We start from the raw sequence: 25,937 nt of genomic DNA, 5'->3' as shown, positions 1-25,937 counted from the left end.
TCTGTCTGTCTGTCTGTCTGTCTGTCTGTCTGTCTGTCTGTCTGTCTGTCTGTCTGTCTGTCTGTTTGTCTGTCTGTCAACAAACATAGAATTCTGGCTGTAAGTAAAAGGTATTTCATATATTAGCTATATATTCATTGATAATGAATTTCTTACTACGTACAGGAACTTGGAGCCGAGGCTTACGATGAACGCCTGGCGGAACTTATTGAGTATCTACAGTCTCAGGACAACTCGGTAGAACAACCTAGAAGAAGTAAGTTCTGACAAGATCTCTTACTTTTCAAATAAAGATAAGTTGATTGTGCCTTGGTATCGTTTAATAATCTTAATAACTACTACTGTGTTGTTTTGAGTAGAATCTTAGAAGCAAGTCAAAAACTGTTCTAGTCTGTTTTAACATAGTCTGTTTACGGCGCTAGTGGTTCAAGGTTTATCAATCATACCATTCTTATGTTTAGAAAGTGAACACTTTGATAATTACTATTTAAAGAAATAACACCGAGAACATGATTACAACCTCAGACAAGGAAAATATTTTATATGTGTTTTACAACCATGAAGTTATTCAAATGAAGTCATTATGTAAATGAACATGAATAGCAGAGATATACGGGAGTGTATTTCACGCACGTGCACAGCAGATACAAAAAACAGTATGTGTGTATGTATGTATGTATGTATGTATGCATGTATGTATGTATGTATGTATGTATGTATGTATGTATGTGTGTGTGTGTGTGTGTATGTATGTATGTATGTATGTATGTATGTATGTATGTATGTATGTATGTATGTGTGTGTATGTGTATGTATGTATGTATGTATGTATGTATGTATGTATGTATGTATGTATGTGTGTGTGTGTATGTATGTATGTATGTATGCATGTATGTATGTATGTACATGTATGTATGTGTGTGTATGTGTATGTATGTATGTATGTATGTATGTATGTATGTATGTATGTGTGTGTGTGTGTGTGTATGTATGTGTGTGTGTGTGTGTGTATGTATGTATGTATGTATGCATGCATGCATGCATGCATGCATGCATGTATGTATGTATGTATGTATGTATGTATGTATGTATGTATGTATGTATGTATGTATGTATGTATGAATGTATGTATGTATGTATGTATGTGTATGTATGTATGTGTGCTTGTGTGTGTACATGTGCGTGCGTCTGTTTTTATTTGTTTGTTTGTTTGTTTGTTTGTTTGTTTGTTTGTTTGTTTGTTTGTACGTGTGTGTGTGTGTGTGTGTGTGTGTGTGTGTGTGTGTGTGCGTGCGCCTGTCTGTCTGTCTGCGCGCTCGTGTGTGTATTTGTACGAATGATAACTATCGACCATCACCATTAAAATGTCTAAAACATAACCCTTTTCTTCTTTCTTTCTTTCACAGAAAAGTGTTCGCACGGTCTTTGGAAAGGCTGCTAGTAGATATATCTCACAGATGAGACATTGTGATGTAATAAACATTCATCACTGGAACGAAATCTAGTTACAAATAATAATGGAAAAAAAATCAATTGATCTCGTTAAATAATATCTATATAACTGTTCTTCTTGTATCTTACCATTTTCAAGGAATTGTTAGTTGTATATTTTCAGACTAATTATATTTTATTCATCGGACAGAGTTCTCTGAATGAACTACCCTTTTCGACCGAGTTAAGTTAAAAGTTGCATGTTACATATTTTTTGTATAGAATAAAACTTGCTTTTACTAAAAACGTTGAAATAACAATTGACATACAATCTAGAACCTATTTTACATCCTATATCCCTGACAGCGCTCTTCAACTGATAGCCTTGTTCATAGAAGTAACTGTCAATTTATCTTTCAAAACATATCTTGTGGTGTACATTTAGTTTACCGAGACATGTTAACTTTAGAATGGAAAAGGAATAAAGTTAAATATGTAATAAAATAGAATTATTGTTGGCAATTATCAATTGGCAATTATTATTGTGTGTGTGTGTGTGAGAGAGAGAGAGAGAGAGAGAGAGAGAGAGAGAGAGAGAGAGAGAGAGAGAGAGAGAGAGAGAGAGAGAGAGAGAGAGAGAGAGAGAGAGAGAGAGAGAGAGAGAGAGAGAGAGAGAGAGAGAGAGATTGATGGTTCACTAAAGTGACTGTACACTGACTCCTCGCTAATATGTATCTTGTATCTCTATTGTACGCTGGCTTTAACTTTGAATAAAAATGTGTCGACATGAAAATTATAACTTTTTACAGCCAATCAAAAATTTTTGGTGCACATGCACTGTGCATTTTCCGCGAGTAACAGTAGTCTTGAAAGTCTCCTTCATTTGAAGATAGCAAGTCGCAATTACTAGTATAATGTCAGCGAATGAAACTCAAAAAAATCCCAGAAAGTGTCGCTCAACATGAGGTCGCCTGCTATGCTGCATGCAGTGACTCCGAAGATGCGCCCGAGATCATTTACATCTGGTTCCTTATAATTATATGAAAACATTTACTGATAAAACTGCAGATCTCTCTTTTGAATATTTGGTGTCCCTGGAAAACTATTAAACTAGGTACGCAGTTTAAGACCCACTCTTTGAAGATCCACTTTCAATAATTGTGTTCGACGTTGTCTTTGGTTAAAATGTTGTTTGATATCATTACCTAATTGCACACTGGCACTAGCGTTATTCCGCAATTCATTTTGAAGCGATAATTTGCAATGGAAAGAATTTGTAAACAGAGCTGTACCTTCGACATCAAAACCCAAACTTCAATTTCTATTATAATGATATTGACAAGGAGAATTCACTGAGTTCATCTTGGGTGTTCCGACATAAACGAGACCATAACAGTTTTGGCGTTGGGTAAAGAAAATGATTATTTTGTTGTGTTACTTATTTGAGAAAGCATCATCCATTTTGTTTACTTTGAATGTAACATCTTTTCGGTAACTACTTTGAAAAATACGACATTAGGCCAGAAAAACTGAAGAAGCTGTTCAACCTACTCATATATTTTTTCTGGTGTTGGATATATCCTCATGTGGGCTTCGTATTTGTTTCAAAATTAAGGATATTTCTTTATATTTTAACAATATACATTCTGGTATTTTATTACCATATTCAAGCATTATAAGACTTTGAATTATATGTCTATGGTTTGATATTTTATGCCTCTAAAATGGCCTCCTACACTGTCTTATTTTCTTCTTCAGTTTTTCACCTTTGGAGTTGTCTCCTTCCAATCAGTAGCAATCAAGATAATAATTGTCTTTCTCCCAAAACAAGATGGAAGGTGTCTGGCTAAGTACCTCCCTACATAGGTTAGAGCTAATTAGAGACATCTCCTAATGTATGTGAAATCCACATCCTGTGTAAAGTAATCTCGTTCGGAGTATTATTGTAGTTGGCTATCAGTGATATTTTTTGGCATCATCGTACTATGATTTTATATCTCCACTGTAGTGTAGGTGACAGAAGGGGTGGCTAAATAATGCTTGAGTTTCATTTGGCGGTGCTTAACATTTTTTTTTAGAAGAGAGGGTGAGAGGAACTACACCATTTGTTTAACCGTAAATTGTGTACATTTCCTAACTGTAGCTATGCAGACAAATTGCATGAGATAGTATCAAGATGACTGAATAAGTTCTATCTAAACTCGACCTGAAATATTTTGCTGTCATTATATATGGTTTGTTTTATCCTTGTCAAGCATTGTGAAAAAATGAAATCGACCTACATACCCAATGTGATGGGTTAGATTACCCGCGTTGACCAGCATTTTTATTTTTTCTGGCCTCACATACATTGTATGATATTTAATTGTGTATGCCAAAATAGATAATATGTAAATTATATGCAAAATTATGTAAATTAGCACCTTTCTAAATTTTAAATGCATGATTGCACCAAGACAAAGTTCTCCCCCCCCCCTAGCAATTTGGCTACGGCCCTGTAGAGAGGGAGACAGACAGACAGTCAGACAAACAGATCGATCGATTGATTACATACTGTTCAACCAGTATCAAAATAACTCACTGCAATTATTTCAAAACGACAACCAGTTCGAGGCAATGCCAGCATTACATCTATATTATAGATATTGTATGCCTCGATTCAAGGAAAATGCATCTAACCAATTTTACTCTCGCAACTAATGAATAAACACCATAGCTTTTGCTAGATGAAGTGATCTAAGAAAATGCTTAACAGGGAGACAAATGAGAGAATCAACGTGGCTGTCTCTGACGTAGGTTGATGCTATTCTTTTATCTGTTTGTTTATAATCTTATCTGTTGAAGCTCGTGGTGATGTTGTAAAATAAACTTTATATAAGGTAGCCTTCAGTAATTATAAGGCGGGAGGGCCGGGGGAGATTAGGTGGAAAATGTGACCATCCCCCGACTCCGTTATGCTAAAAAGTTGCCCTCCCTCAACTTTCTCTAAACATGACCATTAAAATCATGAGTTATATGCTGTCAGATATGTAAAAGGACACGAGTCCCAGAATCAATGGGAAGGACTTCATCCCACCGCTGCCACCAATGTTGAAAGTTTTAAAGGCATTGGATAATTTCCCACTACTACCACCATGTGGATGTGTGTGAAGGCATTCCTAGTATCTTACCCAATGAGTCAAAGTAAAATATGATCCTCCCCGGCCTCTAATTCAATTTTCTAAAACATGCCCCCCCCCCCCCCCACGAGGGCCGATTTGTAAAAAGTGACCCCCATTCCCCCTGCCCTCCCCTTGTAAATACCGAAGGCTCCTAACAGTGCACCCGACAATCATAACTTGTGTAGAGTTAATACGTTCACAAGATTATGGGATCCGGATCGCATGGTGATTCTACCATCATGACAAATTACCGACACTAGTACGTTACATTCCATGGATTCGCATGAACCATGGAGGTAGGAACCGTCATCTGATTGAAACTTCTCAATATTTTATTTGTTTGATTTTAAGTTTAGCTTTGTCCCTCAGCTTACCTACTGGTTCATATACAACCCACGAAAAACACCGGTGTGTTTGCCCGATGCATGAATCTTGTCTCATGCTTGATTACCACAAGCAAGCAAACACATCGGGCAAACACACCGGTGTTTTTCATGGGTTGTATATGAACCAGTAGGTAAGCTGAGGGACAAAGATAAACTTAAAATCAACAAATAAAATATTGAGAAGTTTCAACCAGATGACGAGATATTAGTATATTACCGTAGCTATCGTGTTAGCGGTTCATTACTTTCTATGGTGGATCGAAATCGACCACTCTAGTGAGATTTCCAACGAAACTTACAACAGTAGTAAAAACATTTAATAATTAGATCGATTAACATGTTAGTATAGAAATATCACGTTTTTAATTTGTTGACTGTCGGAAAAACTGACATTTTTAGCTTATTAATTGCAAACACGCGATCGGCAGTTTACATGCGCATGTTATTACTCATCAATTACTGCCTAATCAAAATTAAAAAAATATTACATTTCTGTAATTATTATTTCCTATGAAATACATTGTCAAACCCGAAATGGATAACATTGTATCATCACGATCCTTGCAAACGCTTATATTTCTAAATATTGGGTTGGCACGCCTCAATTCTAAAAAATGTATGTAACCAATTAATATTTCTGATTACCTCAACCAAGCAAACACATACACACACACACACACACACACACACACACACACACACACACACACACACACACACACACACACACACACACACACATACACAGGTGTTTTTTTGAGGATTGTATATAAACCAGTAGCTAAGCTTATGGACCAAGATAAACTTAAAATCAAAACAATAAACTCTTGGATGACATAATGTGTATATTACCGAAGCTATCGTGTTAGCGGTTCATTACTTTCTATGGTGGATCGAAATAGACCACTATATTGAGATTTCCAAAGAAACTTACAACTGTAGTAAAAACTTTTAATAATTTGATCAATTAACATGTTAGTATAGAAATGCCACGTCTTTAATTTGTTGACTGTCGTCTAATTAGCAGTTAAGCACGAATTTTTACCCAATTAATATATAATTGATAACAAACTATCCAATTAATATCAAAATAACACATTAATTTTTTTAAATTGTATTTATGTTCAAATTCTCTGGTAGTATTGTACCATCCCGATCGCTTCTAAAGCTGATGAGATTTGTAAGCATAGATACAGCACGTCTCTGTGTATAGCTTGTTGTGTTCACTGATGCAATGAGGTGCTTTTATTTAATTACGGTAATTATTGTTGTGTGTGAATGGAACAATCTATACAAATCTAGATTTGTAAGCATAGATACAGCACGTCTCTGTGTATAGCTTGATGTGTTCACTGATGCAATGAGGTGCTTTTATTTAATTACGGTAATTATTGTTGTGTGTGAATGGAACAATCTATACAAATCAATTAGTTGAATGACATTCATCAACACGAATGATACATGTGCATGATGCACAACTTTATATAAAGTCGTCAGATTTCAACCGTATGTTTATTTCGCTTCAGTAATTTGGCAAAGTAACACTACTTTAGTGTGCATTTACCAACGTTACAATCATGAAATACGTTATCATATTTTCTGTTCTGGTTGTGTTGGTGATGGCAGCGACAGTAGATAGCCAGGAAGATAGTCAATCGTCGGAGGAAAATGTGAGTATACCAACGTATTCATACATTGATACTTACAGTTGTCTGTATATAGACAAGTAATATTATCTTACATAGTCCTCAGTAATTTATTATATATTTTCATTTTTTGTTCATGTGTATTTCAAAATAGTTATATAATTATACAGCCCCTTTCAAGCTACCGTTCACCGACTCTATTTGGTACAACCACGCAGAATCGAAACCAATAAGAAACTGCAGCAACGCTTCCGAACGTATACGCATGCGCATTGCGTGTTGACGCGTTGCTAGAAACTGCATATTGTACACTAAGATATCAAGATCACAACTTTCTTGCTAAATTTAGTCTGTTATCAAATAAACCATTTATATAGGTACTAAACTAGAAGCAGACAGGCGGGAGCCAATGCTTTGACGTCTACATTTAATGTCTATCTGGATTTTATTTATTTCAATGTTGGCTGGCTGATTGGCACAGGTGTTAACTTACAGGTAGATGTAAAGAGACACGCACTGTTAGGCAGAAAAAAAGACATACAAACTGTCTGTCTGCCTATCTGTCTGCCAACCCACCAGTCCGTCGGTCGGTCCGTCGGTCCGTCTGTCTGTCTGTCTGTCCGTCTGTCTGTCTGTCTGTCTGTCTGTCTGTCTGTCTGTCTGTCTGTCTGTCTGTCTGTTCGTCCGTCCGTCCGTCCGTCCGTCTGTCTGTCTTTCTCCGTCTCTCTCTATGGCTCTCTCTGTCACGTACACACACACACATCTAGCTTGACGTAGGACCCGAGTGTTTACGATAGAGTTTATCTCCTGCCGTATTGCCTGTAGCCATTCAATACACATATATATTCGTTTTATGATGACCTCAGAATAAATATGTTCACAGATGTAAATCGAGTTTTTGATACGTTTGTTGATTTAAATATTGAGGAAAAATTTCACCTCCTTAATGTACGATGTTCACGTCGTTTAGCTATATATGTGTATACATTATTGTAAATCTGCATGTCAATATAATAAACTACTACTATACTATATACAGGATGGCTGGTTAGTAACAATTTCATAATTATATATATATAATATCTTTAATTCATGCAGCGACCTAAATCTGAAGATGGCGATGATCTCTTGGCCAGGATTACTGACTTTCTAAAGTGGAGGGATAACTTGGTGGAAAAACCGGGAAGTAAGTTTTACGAAGATTTGTATTTAATTTTAGCTGTAGTGAATATTGCGAATACACTGTCACGGTGTCGAGTGACCTGCATGTATTGGTTTGTTATGTGCATGTGTACGATGATGGCTAACACAGATACAAATAAGTCATTGAGAATGACATAGCCCCGCTATGATTGGGTTTTAAGGAACTGGTAGTTTATGTTGTCATTTTCTTGATATCACTACTCTGATAACGCAACAACACTTGTGAACGTAAATCAAACAGACTTAGATATGTTGTGTCTGCTCGTTGGACATGGAACATGCCTACTCATGTTGTGTCTCTTCGTTGGACATGGGACATGCCTACTCTTGACGTGATGGAATAAACCATTCAACAATAAAGGATGGATCGGGTACGGGGGGGGGACCTGTTCAAGCATGGACTAACTAATAAACTAAACTGTTATTGCAACATGACACTGACCATCTGCCAAATCATGTTTTAATGCATGAACCTAGGTACAATATAGTGTCATATGATGGGCATGAGGTCTCACTTTCTCATCCCATTTATGGAATGCACCGTCATTATAAATACAGCAAAAAACAACAGCTAATAACGCCTTCGAAAAGAACTTTAAGATGTTATTTCTGTTCTCCAGAATATTCTAACTCTTCTCTGAGCCCTTCGTCGTTTTGGAAACTGGCACTTTATAAATTCACTGACTGACTGACTGACTGATTGATTGATTGATTATTGATTGATTGATGAAGTTGATAGTATTTACGTTAATGCCCAAATGTCATTTATTACAGAAAAAAATTGGAAAGGTATACCAGGTAAAAAATGAAGCCGATACGCCATCATGTCATAATACAAGATCGTCGATGGAACCAATGAAATATCGTCATGACGCAGTGTAACTTTATCTGAGAGGTTACGTACTATGTTATCTCAATTATAACGTCATACCAAAAGTAAATAAAAGATATCTAGACTAAACTTTTCCGATCTCTGAGGGCGGAGTCTTGATTTCGAACGAGAATGCGCAGTTATGAACCTTTTCATCCCCGACACTCTTATTCGCGCGACTCGGGATGTTGGTCACCATAGTCTACTCGGTAATGGCCATGGACTTAACATGTACATATCTGAATAATGAATACCGGTTCATGGTCACAAAAGTAGGTTCAACATAGAATAAATAAATAAATCATCTATGTAGAGAGGTTTTCTTCCAAAAGCTGTTTACGTATTTTCAAACAATGTAAATTTTCCAAGGCTTTGAAGAGTGCTAGTGAAGGTGTTTTTGTTGACTGCATTAACTAAATAAATTTCTAGTCACATGTAGGTAATAAATATCAATATATAGTCACCGTCGTTCAGAAAGGCGAGATTTCAAAACGTAGCTACAGCACACGCCTTGGGAAGAGGCATCGTTCAGAAACAAATTTATTTGGTAATTATTTGGTATTTATTTATTTATTTATTTATTTACTTATTTATTTTTTATTTTTTATTTATCTATTTATTTATTTTAGAAATATCCCTTCAGAATCTGTTAATATAATACGTACGTGTTCAAGTGTGAATACTTTATTCGAAAGATAAAATGCAAGACCAGGTTTTGCAAAAAAAGGTTTTTATTATGGTTTGTCTATTTTTCAATTTAGAAAAAACGAATCACAGATATTCGTGAGTACAATTTCATACAAAAATGAAATTAGCAAATTTTTCTAAAGATGTATCTTATATTACTCCACAGATATTCGTGAGTACAATTTCATACAAAAATGAAATTAGCAAATTTTTCTAAAGATGTATCTTATATTACTCCAGGTTTGGTGGTTGTACGGTTGTTTATTTCTGGACGCCTTCGTTCTTTGAAGATGAAAAATACATTTAGTCTCTATCTCTTTTTTCCTTTCGACCAACACAGCACCTGGAAAGTGAAATTATTGATGGTTACTTCTGGAGTACGAAAGTGCAAAAGTACAAAAACTTCATCGTATTTCGTTTGAATGTGTATATCGCCTGTCTGTCTGTCTGTCTGTCTGTCTGTCTGTCTGTCTGTCTGTATCTATCTATCTATCTATCTATCTATCTATCTATCTATTTATTACTATCTATCTATCTATCTATCTATCTATCTATCTATCTGTCTGTCTGTGTGTGTGTCTGTCTGTCTGTCTGTCTGTCCATTGCTCTGTCTGTTTGTCAGTTTGACTGTATTAGTTTTAAAAGTCTTCACTTTGAAATACTTGACAAGTAGTGACGTCACACTTACCTGACGAATGCTCTTCTGCATCTACGGGAAACCTCTTTTTTCTGTGCAAACTGTACGGATTTAGCAGTACATTGTACAAATTTGAAATTATCAATTTTACTGCCAACAGCATGTCCAACGCGGCAGCATCTTCCCATCTCTTCCTCATCCTCATATTCATCATCATCTTCCTCTGAAAGATCACATGATGCATGTATATTTAGTGACGTCATAGTTGAAAAGACGAACGCCATCCTTGGTAGAGTCACCAGAAATGACGATACTCTATTAACAGAAATCTTTTGTTTCATTTTGATATTTAAATTTGGTGTACAATGAATTATGTGATATGTGTGGCTACTTCCTGTCACAAGTATTTGATAAAATATACAGTAACTTGTTTTACCAACCAAAATAGTTTGTTATCTTGGAATCACTTTAAAACCCTTATTTCGATTATTTCTATGGTAACAGTCTAAAATCAAGTGGACATTAACCAAATATTTTAGAACAAGAATTTTGGTCTTATAACGTTGGCGGGAGATTGCAATGATGGGAAAAACTTGAACAAATGAAATATTCAATTGGATGTTTTAGGTATAATAAAATCAATCAGTGAGCATTAAAAAAATTGTACCGTAAAAACTGTCTTTTATTCGAACAGAAAGATTTTGAACGATGTTCGGCTGCAATATTTGTATACTGGCTGTGGTATGAACATACTCATCACATGTATCATGGACAGCGCCATCTGTGGTAAATATCGGTTAATTGCAATTATGAATATTCCTCGGCGCCCTCCTCGGCGTAACCCCTCACGAGGCCGGCTGTGAATGCGGCCGTGGACGTAAAAAACGACGCATCTTTAATTGTTTTACCTGAGCTTGATGACTCGTCTACGTTGACATCATCAGTATCATCAACATAGTCTTCTCGTCGAACTTGTTCATACACAGGACGAGGATCTACTATGTACTGATCTTCAGGTTTCATTGTTTCGGGCATCACTGGCTCATAAGGTCTTTCTTCCTCGGACGATTCCCGGTAAAATTGATAGGGGTGGTATTGTTGTTCTGGTTCAACGCTGTCAGCGGTCAAGTCCTGTAAAATAAACAAACAGGGTAAAATCAATAAGATCAACAGCAAAAGGTTTTGGAGCCATGCAGTTTATAAAATTATATCACCACAAAAACCAACTAATGGTGTGTTTGTTGATGGGGCATCTAAAATAACCGACAATAGACCCGTTGCCGGTTCCAAGATGCATTGCGCATCTCTCCATACAACGCCATGTATGGTGTACACGCTGAGGGGTTTGCATACGCTACTCAGGGGGATGGTTGTCACCTGACCATACCCTGGGTTTACCTGCAAAAAACCAGTCTGTCACTGACGGCGTTTAGCCCTTGTTCTATAAAATCACTCACAAAGACGTCAAAATATCTTTCCCTCACTTCCTATTCAAAATGTTATTTAAAACGTAACAATGACAAAACAAGATAAAAAGTAACAACATAAGCGACATCCTCTCGCGCTATGCATCTTGGAACCGGAAAGTTGACTATTGTCTAAAAAAAGATGACAGCCAGTTATAAACATTTTCAATTTTCGGTGCGGACTCCATAGATTTCTTAAGTATTCAGATTGTCATTTATCATATTTTGTGATATAAAATACCGGACAAAACTCATTTTATGTAAATAGAAAACAAATTTGGGGAAGATGTGTGTCTAATCAAAACTACACGCACTTTGAAATAAAGGACGATATGATATTACAGTTTCCTGCAGAAATCACCAACATTTTCACACGGGCAGATACCATAAAATTACATAAGACCTGAAATCTGATAGATGTCAAGATTTTTTAACGCATTTTTTGTAACAAATCACTGTCATGATTTCACTAATTTACGATTGAATGAAAATGATCACCAAACATCGCAATTCACGAGTCTATAGAACATTCTCGTCAAAAGCCAGTAATGAAGATTCTATAGAAAATAGACCTCTAATTTATATGCACAAAACCTAATTATTGGTATTTTAACAATTTCTGAGATTAATGATATGACTTCTTTCATAAAACTGCATCTATAACACCAATATTCGCTGATTTAATTATTTAAATGAATGCTTGAATATTAATTAGCTTGAAATCAGCATGCACTATATTAGGTCAAAAACATAGAATTGTTTCAGTGCGCCCATCACTTAAATAGCCCCTCGTCGTCTTTTTTTCGTGTTTTTCCAGCCCATACAGTCTGTAGATCCGGGCTAGAAAATAACCCTCCTTACTTCAGTGAAGACAACTGCAGAGCCAATCATGAACAATCTTGAACACACTTGCTCTAACGTACTAAATAAAAAGAACAGTAACTACCATAAATAGTAGATTGAGTGACAGGTTTGTTGAGAATTGAAAAAAAAAATCGAATCGACGCACTTTTTTAGACACACCGATCTGACCAGAAACAATTCTATTTTTGGCCTGAGTTGACTGACGATAAATTAAAGTAATATTTAGTATACTTACAAACTGAGGAGCTATGTACATATTAGGAAATGCCTGTGAGAAGCATTCATAACGTTCTGTATTTTCATATTCGCAGCACCATGCTGGGGGTAATCCTGGCCTTGATGGTGGCATGCCTCTCAATAGAACTGTTCTAGCCACGGGGGTTTCACAAAATTCATCTACTTTCTCTTCATCGAGCTGAAATTATCCATGAAAACATTGTTTTCGTGTACAATTTTTTTCCAGTTGAGATGGTTGAATATCTAATCTGTGGCGTATAGTTTAGTAAGATTATTTCTGACTTTTGATCGTTAAATAACTCAACAAAGTTTATTCCTCATTTGTATATAACTACTAGCAGAACTTCCAACAAGTTTTGAAACCAATGTGGTTCATTCTCAAGTTTTGAAGAGTATGAAATATGTTGCTATAACGTAACATCGACGCATGTCTCAACTTTTATATCAATGTTAGTCATATAAATGTCATAAAAATGAAACGTGCTTGCTTTTTGAGGTTTAAGATGTAACTCTTACCCTGCCTGTTTGTCTTCTTTCCACCTCATTTGTGAAACATTCATAAAGTTCCTCTCCCTCATTGCTGCAACATCTCATAAGTGGGAAACCTTGTAGTGGTCTGTCAGTACTTGGAGCTGGAGATTCATCACAATATTTATCGATGTTCTGACGTCTGATCACTTCGACACAACTTCTTCTTTCTTCTCCGGACTTCCTACAACACGTGCGAAGTTCTTCTTTGTTACCTTCATTCTTTTGTGGTCTGGTCCTTCCATTGAATGAGAAGCTGCCAGTTTCAGTATCATCAGTCGTTATACGCCAACACATGAGTTCAATCTTCTCTTCAGTGGTTGGGATCATAACTCCTCTGAAGGGCCGTCCCATGCCAGGTCTTCCATCTGGTCGTTGAGGTGTCATTGTCTCATCACTGTCTCTTCCCATTCCAGGTCTTCCTGGACGTCCTGGACGTTGTGGTCTCATTGTTTCATCGCTGTCTCTTCCCATTCCAGGTCTTCCTGGACGTCCTGGACGCTGTGGTCTCATTGTTTCATCGCTGTCTCTTCCCATTTCAGGTCTTCCTGGACGTCCTGGACGCTGTGGTCTCATTGTTTCATCGCTGTCTCTTCCCATTCCAGGTCTTCCTGGACGGTCATGTCCCTTTCCTTGTTGTCCCATATATTCATTGCTGTCCTTTCCCCATCTTCCCATCATGTGGGGGCCAGGTCTTCCCATGTCAGGTCTTTGCATTCCTCCAATCATTCCAGGCTTTTTCATTTCGTCCATGCATTCGTAGCGTTCATCACCCTCCATGGAGCAGCATCGTCTCTTTCCAGACATCCAGAAAGACATTCTACCCATGATACCAAATCCAGTACCTCCATCCTCACTTTCTTCCTCGTTCTCCATGGCCATTTCACACATGTTATCGACTCTAATTTTGCGAGCTTCTTCAAAACAATTGCGAGCATCTTCATCTCCAACTTCAAGACAGCAGTCGCTAATCTTATCCATGAATTCGGTATCTTTGGCCAACTTTCTATAAAAGAAACCCAGCATACCACGGAAGTTGCTCATTATTTTTCCCAAGGCGAGATTTTCAAAGACCTTTTCTACCTCTTCATCTACTTCCTTTTCAACATCTTCAGGGTCATCATCTTCAACCAATCTGGTACAAATTCTTTCACGGTGTTCTTCACTGAAGCGGTTTTCAGGGTCCTTCCAGTACTTTTGCGTTTGTTTTTGGAATGGTGGCATCCTTTTGTGCATGTCTACAAAGCAGTTGTAGCGTTCCTCTCCACTCTTCTCACAACATTGCTTCTTTTTGTACATCCACATACCAGTATCTTCTTCATCTTCAATTCTTTCACAAGTCATATCAACTTTCATTTTGCGTGACTCTTCCATACATTGACGACTCTCATCACCCACCATCATACAACACTGGCGCATCTTGTCCATCAATTCTTCACTCTCCATCTGCATTCTCCATCCCTTACGAACATTAGGGCGATCACTTTCATCATCATCAAGCTCCTTTTCTACTTCTTCTTCTGAACCAGACATAACTTTCTCACAGATCTTTTCTCTGTGCTCATCACTAAAGCGGTCTTCTGGGTCCATCCTCCATGGACGACGGTGCATAGGCCTCACTCTTGGTCTATGTGTCCAGAGATGCAACCGGCTCATCAGATCAAAGCATTCATAACGTTCTTCATCACTTTCCTCACAGCATGGGTTATCCATGGTAACAACATCATCCATGTCTTCTTCTTCAACGAATTCACCATAGTGACCCAGACGGTACATATAGTCGACTTCCTCTCCTGTGCACACGTTATCGAGATGGGTACGCTCAGACATTTTGAAACACTTGTTGCGTTCCAGACGAGGGAGTTCACAGCAAGCTACAATGTCATCCTTCACATCATAGTCTTCCATGCTCCCATCTGTCATCTTGGTGCACAAACGGTCGATACGACTGTCTTCAATATGGCCCATAATCATGTCACCTTTTGGACCTTGTGGCATTGGTCGGTTGGCCATCTTGTAACGCTGGATTAGTTTCCTCTTAAAGCAGCTGTACCGTATTTCACCATTGACTTGGCAACACATGCTGGTGCGATCATATTTTGGCACCAATTCGTTCATATCCTCGTCTTCATCTCCACCAATGTATGCCATATCATCGGTCTCTTCAGTTGAACAGACACTGTTAATACGTTCATGTTTTGCTTGGCGGATGCATTCACGACGCTCTCCACGTGGCTCTTGGCAACATCTACGCAGAATCTCAAAGCGAGGGCGATGATGACGTCGACGCGAAGTTTCCATATCCTCATCTTCCTCAGATTCAAATCGCTTACAGACTCTCTCCAGACGTCTGCCTTCCATTTCGTCATAAGCTTCCTCATCTACATCTTCTCCAACACGTGGGAAAAACCTACGACGTTCTTCATTATCAAAACATGTCACCAAATCCTCGCCTTCTTCAGTGCAGCAGAAGTGCTCTCTGTTTTCTCCATTGTTAGGTGTGCTGTCACCATTGAGAGTGAAGAACATATTATCATTTTCACCACGGCAAAATCGGTTGTAACGTTCACTCTTTGCTTCTTTGAAACACTGCTTGCGTTCTTCCATATCGGGTTTGACACAACAGAAATAAATCTCTCTATTTATGTTCTTCAAATCTTCACTGTCTGGCATTGACATCTTATCACACATCATTGTAAGGCGGGCTTCCTCCATTTTTTCAAGCACATACTGAGGGTGCTCTGTGGTAAGGAAGCAGTCACGACGTTCTTCACCTACAAGCAAAAATTAGTATATACAGTTTTAGTGCAATTATTAAAATTAAATTCTTCAGTTTCCTCCAAAGAAAATGATTTATGTTACTTTGGGAAACGCATGCACACACACACATAGACACAAAGACACAGACACAGACACAGACACAGACACAGACACACACACACACACACACACACACACACACACTCACTCACTCACTCACTCTCTCATACATTTATAAGTACATGCATGTGAAACAGCAAGTCCAAGGTCGAATGTTTGGAGCAATTTAAATGGAATGGCCTACATTAACATACCCATGACTCTGCAGCAAGGATAGATGGACAGACGATGAGGAACAGGGTTGCTAAGTGATGTTTGTTGTCTCTCTTCAGAGCAGATTTCATTGTAAATTACCATATTCATATCACCATTGGAGATATCAACATTGATGCCTGGGATGAGCGCTGTCTCCATGGAGTCTTCTTCCACGAGTGATTCAACTAAGGGCAAAACAAAAAGCTCTAACATTAGACTGAATATTTTTAGCTTGTTCAGTTCTTGTCTCCAAAACATAACATTGTCACCCCTGTCAACAGTATACAATCATCACGGTGTCTGCAAATACGACAAGTAAACTTCTAATTAGTTAAATTACATTCCTTAAAGTTGGTCGTAAAATTGTTGGCCTTTTTTAAACTTGTTCACAGAAAAATGTACACAGACACAAAACACACAGACACTGACACATACATACATACACAGACAGACAGACATACAGACAGACATACATACATACATACATACATACATACATACATACATACATACATACATACATGCATGCATGCATGCATGCATGCATACATACATACATACATACATACATACATACATACATACATACATACATACGTACGTGCGTACGTACATACATACATACATACATACATACAAATACACCGATATATCCGTCATATCCTCTCATCGTCCTGTTTCACCATATTACACACATTAATAAGTAATAACGAATTACTTCTGAAATGATGCAGAGTTTAGAGAGAAAACACGTATTAAGAAAAAAGAAAAGATACAGAGAAGGAATTCTGAATTTTTGAGACCATACCTATTTCTTGCAACATATCGACATCATCATCACTAAGACCTGCAATAGCATCTATAGAGATAGGGAGATAGATAGATAGACAGATATATAGTACAGTAGAGAATTACAAGAATATATATATATATATATATATATATATATATATACATATATATATATATATATATATATATATATATATATATATATATATATATATATATAGTAAGTAGGTATAATATGATAGACATGGAGGTATATAACATTAGGAAAGATATTAAACATAATCTTACAGATACCAAAAAGATAGTTACAGAGTTATTGAATACATGTACAAAAATTACCAACAGACACATTAAACATTCTAATGAATGAGACAATTTGTAGACAGTTTGAATTTACTCCAATTCTTTAATCGAATACCTGCAGTTTCAATGGCTTCCAATTCTTCTTCAGTCAGTTCTGTAATATCTGAAATTGAAGTTACAAATACATTATTTTAACATCATTGTCTTTACTCTTTGTTATCTTGCTATTATTATGAAATATTATACACGCATGTACACACATATGCGAATAGGAATATATATATATATATATATATATATATATATATATATATATATATATATATATATATATATATATATATATATATATGTGTGTGTGTGTGTGTGTGTGTGTGTGTGTGTGTACATACATACATACATACATACATACATACATACATACATACAACATACATACCTGGTAAAACGACTCCCACTGGACAGACTGACATACATACATACAACATACATACCTGGTAAAACGACTCCCACTGGACAGACTGTCTTAGTCAAGTACCCATCAGTTGTACCAATATCGTCCATGTAGTAAGTGGTCAAGTCTGACATTATGGTTGCCCTGACAACAAGAATATATTGAATATTATTTGATGAGATTGACAAGGTACTGGGTAAGGAATCTCTATCAAATGTTTATTAAGCCCCCATATTATTCACACTGTCATATATTTATTTCTCACTTCGGTATGTTGATCGAAAGGGTCCTCATTGTAGGCACTCGCTAAGACCAATGACGTAGACGCAAGTTGTCTTGACGTAGAACGACCAGGACCAATATGAAACCCATATTGTTTGTTTGAAGACGTTCAATCTGGCTACTGTATTTTACAAGACAAAACCATTTACGTACTTGATTGTAACACAGCCACACTCAGGTGCCTTCCATCTGAAGGATACCTTTGTCTTTATCTTGTCGTCACTGGCAACCAGGACTTGAGGACACGATTTGACCTCGCTAGAACGAGAGTTGGTAGCCTTGAGAACACCAGCGGAGCAAAGTTCATCGTTGTTCTTAACAGTGACGGTAAAGTCAATAAATGGGAGAGTCTTGTCGTTTGCCACAATACCAACTGTAAGAAAGTGATAACACATTTAAATACTTTGTTTGTAGAGACAAATTATTCATGACTTGTTCATTGGTGCATTGAAAACAGGCTTGCCTAGGGTTTTCATCATCATCATCATCATCATCATCATCATCATCATCATCATCATCATCATCATCATCATCATCAGCGTCATCATCATCATCGTCGCCGCCGCCGCCACCACCACCACCACCACCACCACCACCACCACCACCACCACCACCACCACCACCACCAACAACAACAACAACAACAACAAGAACAACAACAACAACACCAGCAGCAGTAGCAACAACAACAACAACAACAACAGCAACAACAATAGCATTATTTTAAATGTCTGACTTGCCTGTGTGACTTTCATATGGTGTGTAACCCTCCTCGATTTCAAATAGACTTATTTCGTAGACAGGACGAAGTTGTTCATCGTATAGTTCGTTTTCATCTTGTGAAGCTCCCTTGGCAATAGCTTCCCATGGTATGTTGGAAGGGCACTCTGCAAGTGAAAAGAGAACAAAATAGTTTAGAAATTGGAAAAATGTCTATAACAGTATCATCCTCGTTCACAGAAAAGATTCTTGTACTCACAGCAACATTCAAACAGTACCTGGATATTTCCAACTTAAATGCATGTATGAAACTCCACAGATGTACCGGTATAACCAACTCTATGATTACACCCAATATATAGGGTATCAAGCTTCATTGTTTAAATCATTCAAGAATTTGTCAGAGTCTAGCATTTAGAGTACATAGCTATAATCTACATTTAACGCCACTCCAGGAAATAAATGTCATTTTATATTCTGAGAGTCATTTCATGATTTCACATAGTCCGGGTAGAAACATAGTGTTTTCTTCCAATGAAAGTACATTACAATCCTTAGGGGAACTCCGTTAACTTCGCCAAATGAGGGCGCCCACCTTAGCTTCTAAATGGGACAATTTTGACCTTTCATCATTAACGCCTTCTTTCAGGATTGGTGTTGCACATTACCGAGAGAATAACAGAATATCACTGACTTTGCAAATTTGATAAACATCAACTTCATTGATTTTGGAGTATAAAATTCAAGCTGTATCCATGTAATTTTGTTACGGCAAAAAGTGAACAGTTCTATCCTATCTGATATTTTCCTATCAAAATCAGTTTGACCGAATTTCTTTGTTTTTCTGTAATTTTCGTTTAGAGTCATAGACATCGCCTATAGATGTGAACGACTAACATTATTGTGTTAGTTCATCAGATTTCTGATAGTGAGGGATATTGGGCGGACTGTTAGGTTATGTGTGATGCTGATGGCACAAAGGGAGTGTCCTGACACGTCAAATTAACAATGGCACGGTTACTAATCAAATTGACCTCTCTGTGTTAGCGATTCTTATCTTCATATGATTATATATGGCAGTGAAAGGTCAATTGCATTCCAGTTGTGTCCATGTTTGTTCGTAGATAATACAGATACAGGTAATACAGATGTTGTTCCATGGACAATTTTGCTATAGCATGGCTAGTAATATTCTTACTGAAAATTGAGGTCACATATTGAACAACAAACACCATTTTTCTATATGTTAGGGAGTTCACTCTATTCCTAGTCTACGCCTACCCCTGACTTTAACTCCTTAGTTTGAATATGAATGTGTATCTATTATGCAGTCGGTACAATATTAATCTTAATTCTTGTCAAATATCATTAGAAAACTGAAATACTCAAGATAGTTAATACCCTAATCATTTTGTGTTCTATTTATGTTATGTAACATGTAAAATATGTTGTTTTTTTATCTTGATGAAAAGAGAGCTATGGTATCATTACTTTAAATTGTCAATATTTTGATTAGCGCTTTAAATTTAAGCTTGCGTTAAAAAGATCCAATCAGACCACTTGTTGTTTCACATAAAAGGTTTGTAATATTTCACTTGACTAATGTAACTTAAAGAAGCACAGGCCGAGTTTACTTAATGTTTTTGAGATGTAATTTATATCTTCATACTCAGACCACTATTTTTAGTGGTCTGAGCTTCATATAAAAGTACTCACAGTATGTTACTTACTGGTGTACATCACTTGCAATTGTGTCGGTCGCAGTGGGAGGGGAAAAAATGGAATTGTGGGGGGTGGGGTGGGGGGTGGGAGTGATGTTATACTATTATAGGTACAGCAGTAGACATTGTATACGTCAGATGTGGTGGAAAGCGTAAACGTTTACCCGATGGGGGAGTATTAGTGGGTAAATCAGTCACAATATTAGGCGGATAGTGGGCTATAGGTGAAGTTGAAACCCAATCTGAGGGAAGGAGGGCAGATATCCTTCACCGCCAGTTTGGATTGTTGCCAATGTGCATGATACTGGTGATTCAAAACAACACTGACCACTAGGGGTTGAAATTTCACCTTAACATACAATGTTTTTTGATAGACGGTTTTTTGCTGACCTTTGCAACATTTCGACGGCAGACGATAGCACGGTATACCGGTAGTCATCCCATACTTTATTAGTCACATATTAGTATTGTTTGCAGTCACTTTATTGTTGATATCAGTTAAGTAGCTGTCACCTTACATCCTGTTATTGTACCCATTCACAATTAATGTTTCCCCAGATCAATGTATGTATCATTCGAGTTGTAACACGCACATCAACGTTTACAGGGTGATATGAGGTACTAACAAGTCTACATGCATATCGCTATTCCAAAGATGGGGGTCGTTTTGACATTGGATGTATACCCTTTCAGAACACTAACGAATATTGTGTTTGCAAGTGAGAAATATTCGAACATATAAATTTCTGTGAATTCTTGTTTTAACGCAATATTGGTGATAATCATGTTTAGTAAAACATTCAGTGAACTTATATATATACATTACTAGTAACAAGCCCATCGAGTGATGTGTATTATGCTGCCATGGTTACAAAGAACGCAAAACATTGCCATGATAAATGAAACTTTATCACAGACCCGTGACGTAGACCGGTACGTGTATGTGTGTATGTGACTTTATGTAGGTGTGTGTGCGTATGTATGTATGTATGTATGTATGTATGTATGTATGTATGTATGTATGTATGTATGTATGTATGTATGTATGTATGTATGCATGCATGCATGCATGCATGTATGTGTGTGTGTGTGTGTGTGTGTGTGTGTGTGTGTGTGTGTGTGTACGTACACACATGTGTGTGCACGTATGTGTGTGTATGTATATGTGTGTGATCTTAACATGGAAATCCGTTGGTGGCGGGTCTATGGCCTAATGAAATCTTTTCTCCATGTACTATATTAAGAAACAAACACAGTTTATTTCTACCAACCCATTTTTTTTTAAATAACTCTGAAAATTGGCAAATATTGCATTTTGTGGTTAGAAATGACCAGCTGTATACTTGGTCTCCGGTGCATAATAAATGCAAGTAAAATTAACATCGCTTCTAAATCTGCCCCCCCCCCCCCCTAAACACATTATACATTTATTGTTAGGTGACGTGGTCAGGGCCAACCTTTTCTCGTTAAAATCTCGCGTGATCTTGATTTTGACAGTAAAGAAATTATTGATGCACTCGTAAGCGAAAACCGTGGTATAAAATGCATAGTTGGCAAACTTTCAGTATTAACAATGCAACGTTATCACACTTCAATACTGCCAGCAAATACTATAAATCATGTTGTAAATATGACTACCTTGAACTATAGTCAACTTGAAATATATACTGTTTGCCACTTAAACCTGCTAGACAATGGAATAACAATCTCACGCAGTAATGAGTATTTTTCAGTGATAGTGGAAAAAAAGGTTGGCTAACGTGTGTGGAGGGTACTACTCTGTTGACCGTTGAGTGGGATATTCTGACAGTGGTTGAGGGGGAGGAGGTAGGAGATGGGGAGGGGGTTGGGGGTGGGTGGGTTAGAGGATACTTTGTTGACGCTAATGTTGCAAATACTCTGTTGATGTCGGTGGTTAAGGGGAGGGGGTACTCTGTTGACGCGCTGATTGAGGGGGTGTACTCTGTATAAACGCTGAGCGTGGGGGAAGGGGTATTCTGTGCTCACTGAGAGAGGTGATATTCTGTGACGATGAATGAGGGGGTGCTCTGTTGACGCTTATTAAGGGGTAGTCCTCTGTTGACGCTGATGGAGGGGAGAGGTACCGCTGTTGACGCTGACTGAGGGGAGAAGTACTGCTGTTGACGCTGACTGAGGGGAGAGGTACCGCTGTTCACGTTAAATGAGGGGGTACTCTATATGATCTCAAATTTGCATTTTTGTTCAGACTAACTAGATAGATTGCAATATCGATTTTACTTTTAGAGTAAGTTATCTTTGGCGTTAAATTGGTGTAAGAGGAGAGTGATTTTGAGGTAGTTTAAGGCATTTTCGATATTTGACAGAGATTTGAAAGAAATCTGGCTTTTTACCGGATTGTTCAAGTTAATGAATGCCAGTCCATCAGATACTCAACTAACCGCACGTGATAACAATTCAACTGTAGACGGTATTTGGACTTCGATCGACTTTTTGCTGACAGATGATATAGTTTGATTTGAGTTTATATCTTATTATCTTCTTAGTTGACCTGGGTGGCTAGAACGGATGTCTAGAAGTGGTGTGGTCACCGAACTATCAGTGCTATATGTTGTGACGTCATCATACAATACACAATACCTGACTTTACGGCGGCGTACTCGGGCCGGGGCCAACAATACCTATCTTTCGAACTGCGCATGCGTACCTCTCCACCCAAGACTAAGATCATTAATATAATCACAAACATCTTCTTTTGTTAAACTCGATGTGCAAACTCAGAAACTTTCGCAACACATGCATGAGAAAACTATCAATATTATTATTTAGAATTGTCATTTTTGTTTCTGTACATATTCATTTTAGTCACTAAAGAATCACGAATAGGCAAATCTTTTTTTTTTCGAAATAGTCCTAATCAACAACTTCACGTTAATCTTCTGAGTTGTAGATAAGATAGTGAATTACGTCATTGCATATAATTAATTTATGTATGTACACACCAGATGTTTTGATTTTGGAAAATAACCTTGTTGTTGCTAAGTCAACTTGAAAGCACTATACTGATTTTGCAAATGATAAAGCACAGCAAAATCAAAGATTTACAGAGAAAAACAAATTAGGACGCGAAAACAAAACATAAAAGTTAAGAACCAAAGAACCAAGCAGTATTTTGTTTTCAGATTCTCTAAACATTTTTTTCTCTCTGCGCGGGCAAATTAGGCTGCTGGTACACGCTAAATAAGTTTGCAACGAGTTACAAGTTGATAAACTTTAGCCGAACGAAAACACCGAATGTGTGTGTGTGATTGTCACACAAATCTTGCCTTTTACCAAATTTAACGGTGATAGAATAAGTTTTAAATGTGCGTTACTTGTCACTGATCGAGTACAATCAATTGAGAAATACGAGAAAAAGAGGCATGGATATATGCATAATGGGTGTAATTATATCTAAACGGTTTGGAATAAGGAATTGAAAGAATTCTTTCCAAATATAAGTTGCATATGAAAAGTTAGCTACGAAGCCATCAATCATACACACTCACATTTTACTGAGAATTTAACTGGTATGGTTTGAGGTCTGAGACGTGATACGTCCACTAAAGGACAACATAAATATGTTCTATTTTCTTTGATTTAACTAATACAGATGGATATTCATTTGAAGGAAAATATGTTGTTTTTTGACTAAATTAACTGAAATTCAAGTAGAACAATCTATTGGCCTTACCTTGGGCCAGTGCCCCGGTTAACGCAACAGCTAGCAGTAATAGGACTCGCATGTTTATTCCACCCAGTCCTTCTCCGTACTAAAATCAGAGCCTGGGAGTCGAGATATTTAAGGGATACGCCGATTAAAGTGTTAGTCAGGTGATCGGATTTGTTTGTCACAGAACGGACACAGGATTTGTGTAAACATGTGGTCGAGATAAGACAATCGCTGTGTTTCATGACCTGGGCTGCTGCCGGTGACGTAGGCATTCAGCCACCATGGAAAAAACAGATCGGTTGCGGTTGGGTCATAGGACCAGGGTCTCTGGTTGGCCGCCGGGTTAAGTTATTGTATGCAGATGATGTCATGCCGAGTTTATGAACACAACGAAGGTCGACGTGAGCTTATACTTGTTAATCTTTGCCAACGACAGCAACATTTTCTGAGGTCACATTTTTGATTCTGAAATGTTTGGTTGTTTTTGGTAATGTTAATACAAGTCAGCCATTTAGTGCGATCGCGATTGTGTACATGTTATTTGTTCGGTTTATTGTGTATGTACGTACACCTTTGACACGGTCTTTTAGATAACAGGTTATTAGATAATAATGCTATATCCGGTTATCTTGGCTCACAACTTTGGTTCGGAAATCCAAAAAAATGTTCGATTGTGATCAGAATAAACTTACTGTACTTCCTAACTTACTATTATACCACATATCAGCTACGCATGCGTAGTAGATGAAAGGTTATTCCCGAGCAACTTGATCCTAGTCAGGAGTGCGGTGAGGAGTAGCAGGCGAACATTCAAGAAAACGAAGTAGCCATTGTAAGCACAGTGGCTACTTCCCGTAAACAGTCACAGAACGTTGACTCATCACTATCAAATTCAAATTGTGTGTTTGACAATTTGTTATGGCGCAAACAGGGCTCCGAGTTAAGAACCGCGTGAAATGAAAACATCCGCAAAGTCCAAATTTTATAACCAAAATGATATTATGATACTAACTTGTCCGGCGTATTACTAATAATTTCTTTCTTGTTCAGGGTACGTGTTATTTTTATCGTGTTCTACTTGAAACATCAATCCGAACTTGGACAATGCACGTTCGTCTTAAAATATGCAAATCATCTTCAAGTACTAAAACTGCTGAATCACGGCACGGTCGATGGCAACTGGTGGTCAGAATTTTAAAAAAAAATCAATTTTTGAAATAAAAAACGCGTAATGTTGCCTGGATTGAAGATTAAATTTTATACTAGCCACAACTATGAGCTGTCGAATAATGTGCACAAATTAGCGTATTCTCCACTATGCTCACACGATACAAGGAAAAGGGAATTGTTTCTATATTTACTGCGTAAAGGCCTAAAAAGAAATGTTAGGTTCCGATTACCCGACCGCTTCTAGTTTTTCACGCCGACCCTAACTTTATTTACGTATTCGACAAATAAATCACGAACATTGCGAAGAAATAATCATGGATGCGGAAACTGTCATTAGCTTTAAAAGACAACATAAAACTGTTCTTCCAATCTGTAATGGCTGTACATCTGATGAGAAGAAACCAATAACACAGACACCATATGGAAAACAATGGAAAACATAACTACCTGAACTAGACACTTACATATGAATATATAAAAGAAATAAAATAAAAAATCTATCTACCTCACCGTACTTATTCTAAAATTATGTAATCGGAACCACAAATTGTTTTTGTTAGGCCTTTACAAGTATGTGATGAAGTAGCCTTTGTTACAGAGTAATTTGAATCG

General features: G+C 37.3%; 1 protein-coding gene across 3 annotated transcripts; it reads right to left on the bottom strand.

The window, feature by feature from the left end:
• Positions 1 to 9,441: 9,441 nt before the first annotated feature.
• On the bottom strand, positions 9,442 to 24,654 carry LOC144452626 (uncharacterized). 3 transcript variants are annotated; one of them, XM_078143750.1, is made up of 12 exons: positions 24,177 to 24,654; positions 18,764 to 18,910; positions 18,177 to 18,396; positions 17,782 to 17,885; positions 17,403 to 17,450; positions 17,001 to 17,051; positions 16,192 to 16,377; positions 13,106 to 15,891; positions 12,588 to 12,767; positions 10,931 to 11,153; positions 10,074 to 10,239; positions 9,442 to 9,728 (listed from the first exon to the last, which is right to left on the bottom strand). In XM_078143750.1, the coding sequence occupies exons 1-12, from the start codon at positions 24,226 to 24,228 to the stop codon at positions 9,689 to 9,691; spliced, it is 4,203 nt and encodes a 1,400-aa protein (XP_077999876.1). In that variant the 5' UTR covers positions 24,229 to 24,654; the 3' UTR covers positions 9,442 to 9,688. The 3 variants fall into 3 exon arrangements, with proteins under 3 accessions (XP_077999876.1, XP_077999874.1, XP_077999877.1); XM_078143748.1 differs by having other exon boundaries at positions 10,074 to 10,245; positions 24,177 to 24,651; XM_078143751.1 differs by lacking the exon at positions 17,001 to 17,051 and having other exon boundaries at positions 10,074 to 10,245; positions 24,177 to 24,650.
• Positions 24,655 to 25,937: the final 1,283 nt, after the last annotated feature.

The sequence above is a fragment of the Glandiceps talaboti genome, chromosome 23 (genome assembly GCF_964340395.1).
Source record: "Glandiceps talaboti chromosome 23, keGlaTala1.1, whole genome shotgun sequence".
NCBI lineage: Eukaryota > Metazoa > Hemichordata > Enteropneusta > Spengelidae > Glandiceps > Glandiceps talaboti.
Note: the sequence above shows the minus strand (reverse complement) of the source record. Positions and strands in the feature narration are given on the sequence as shown.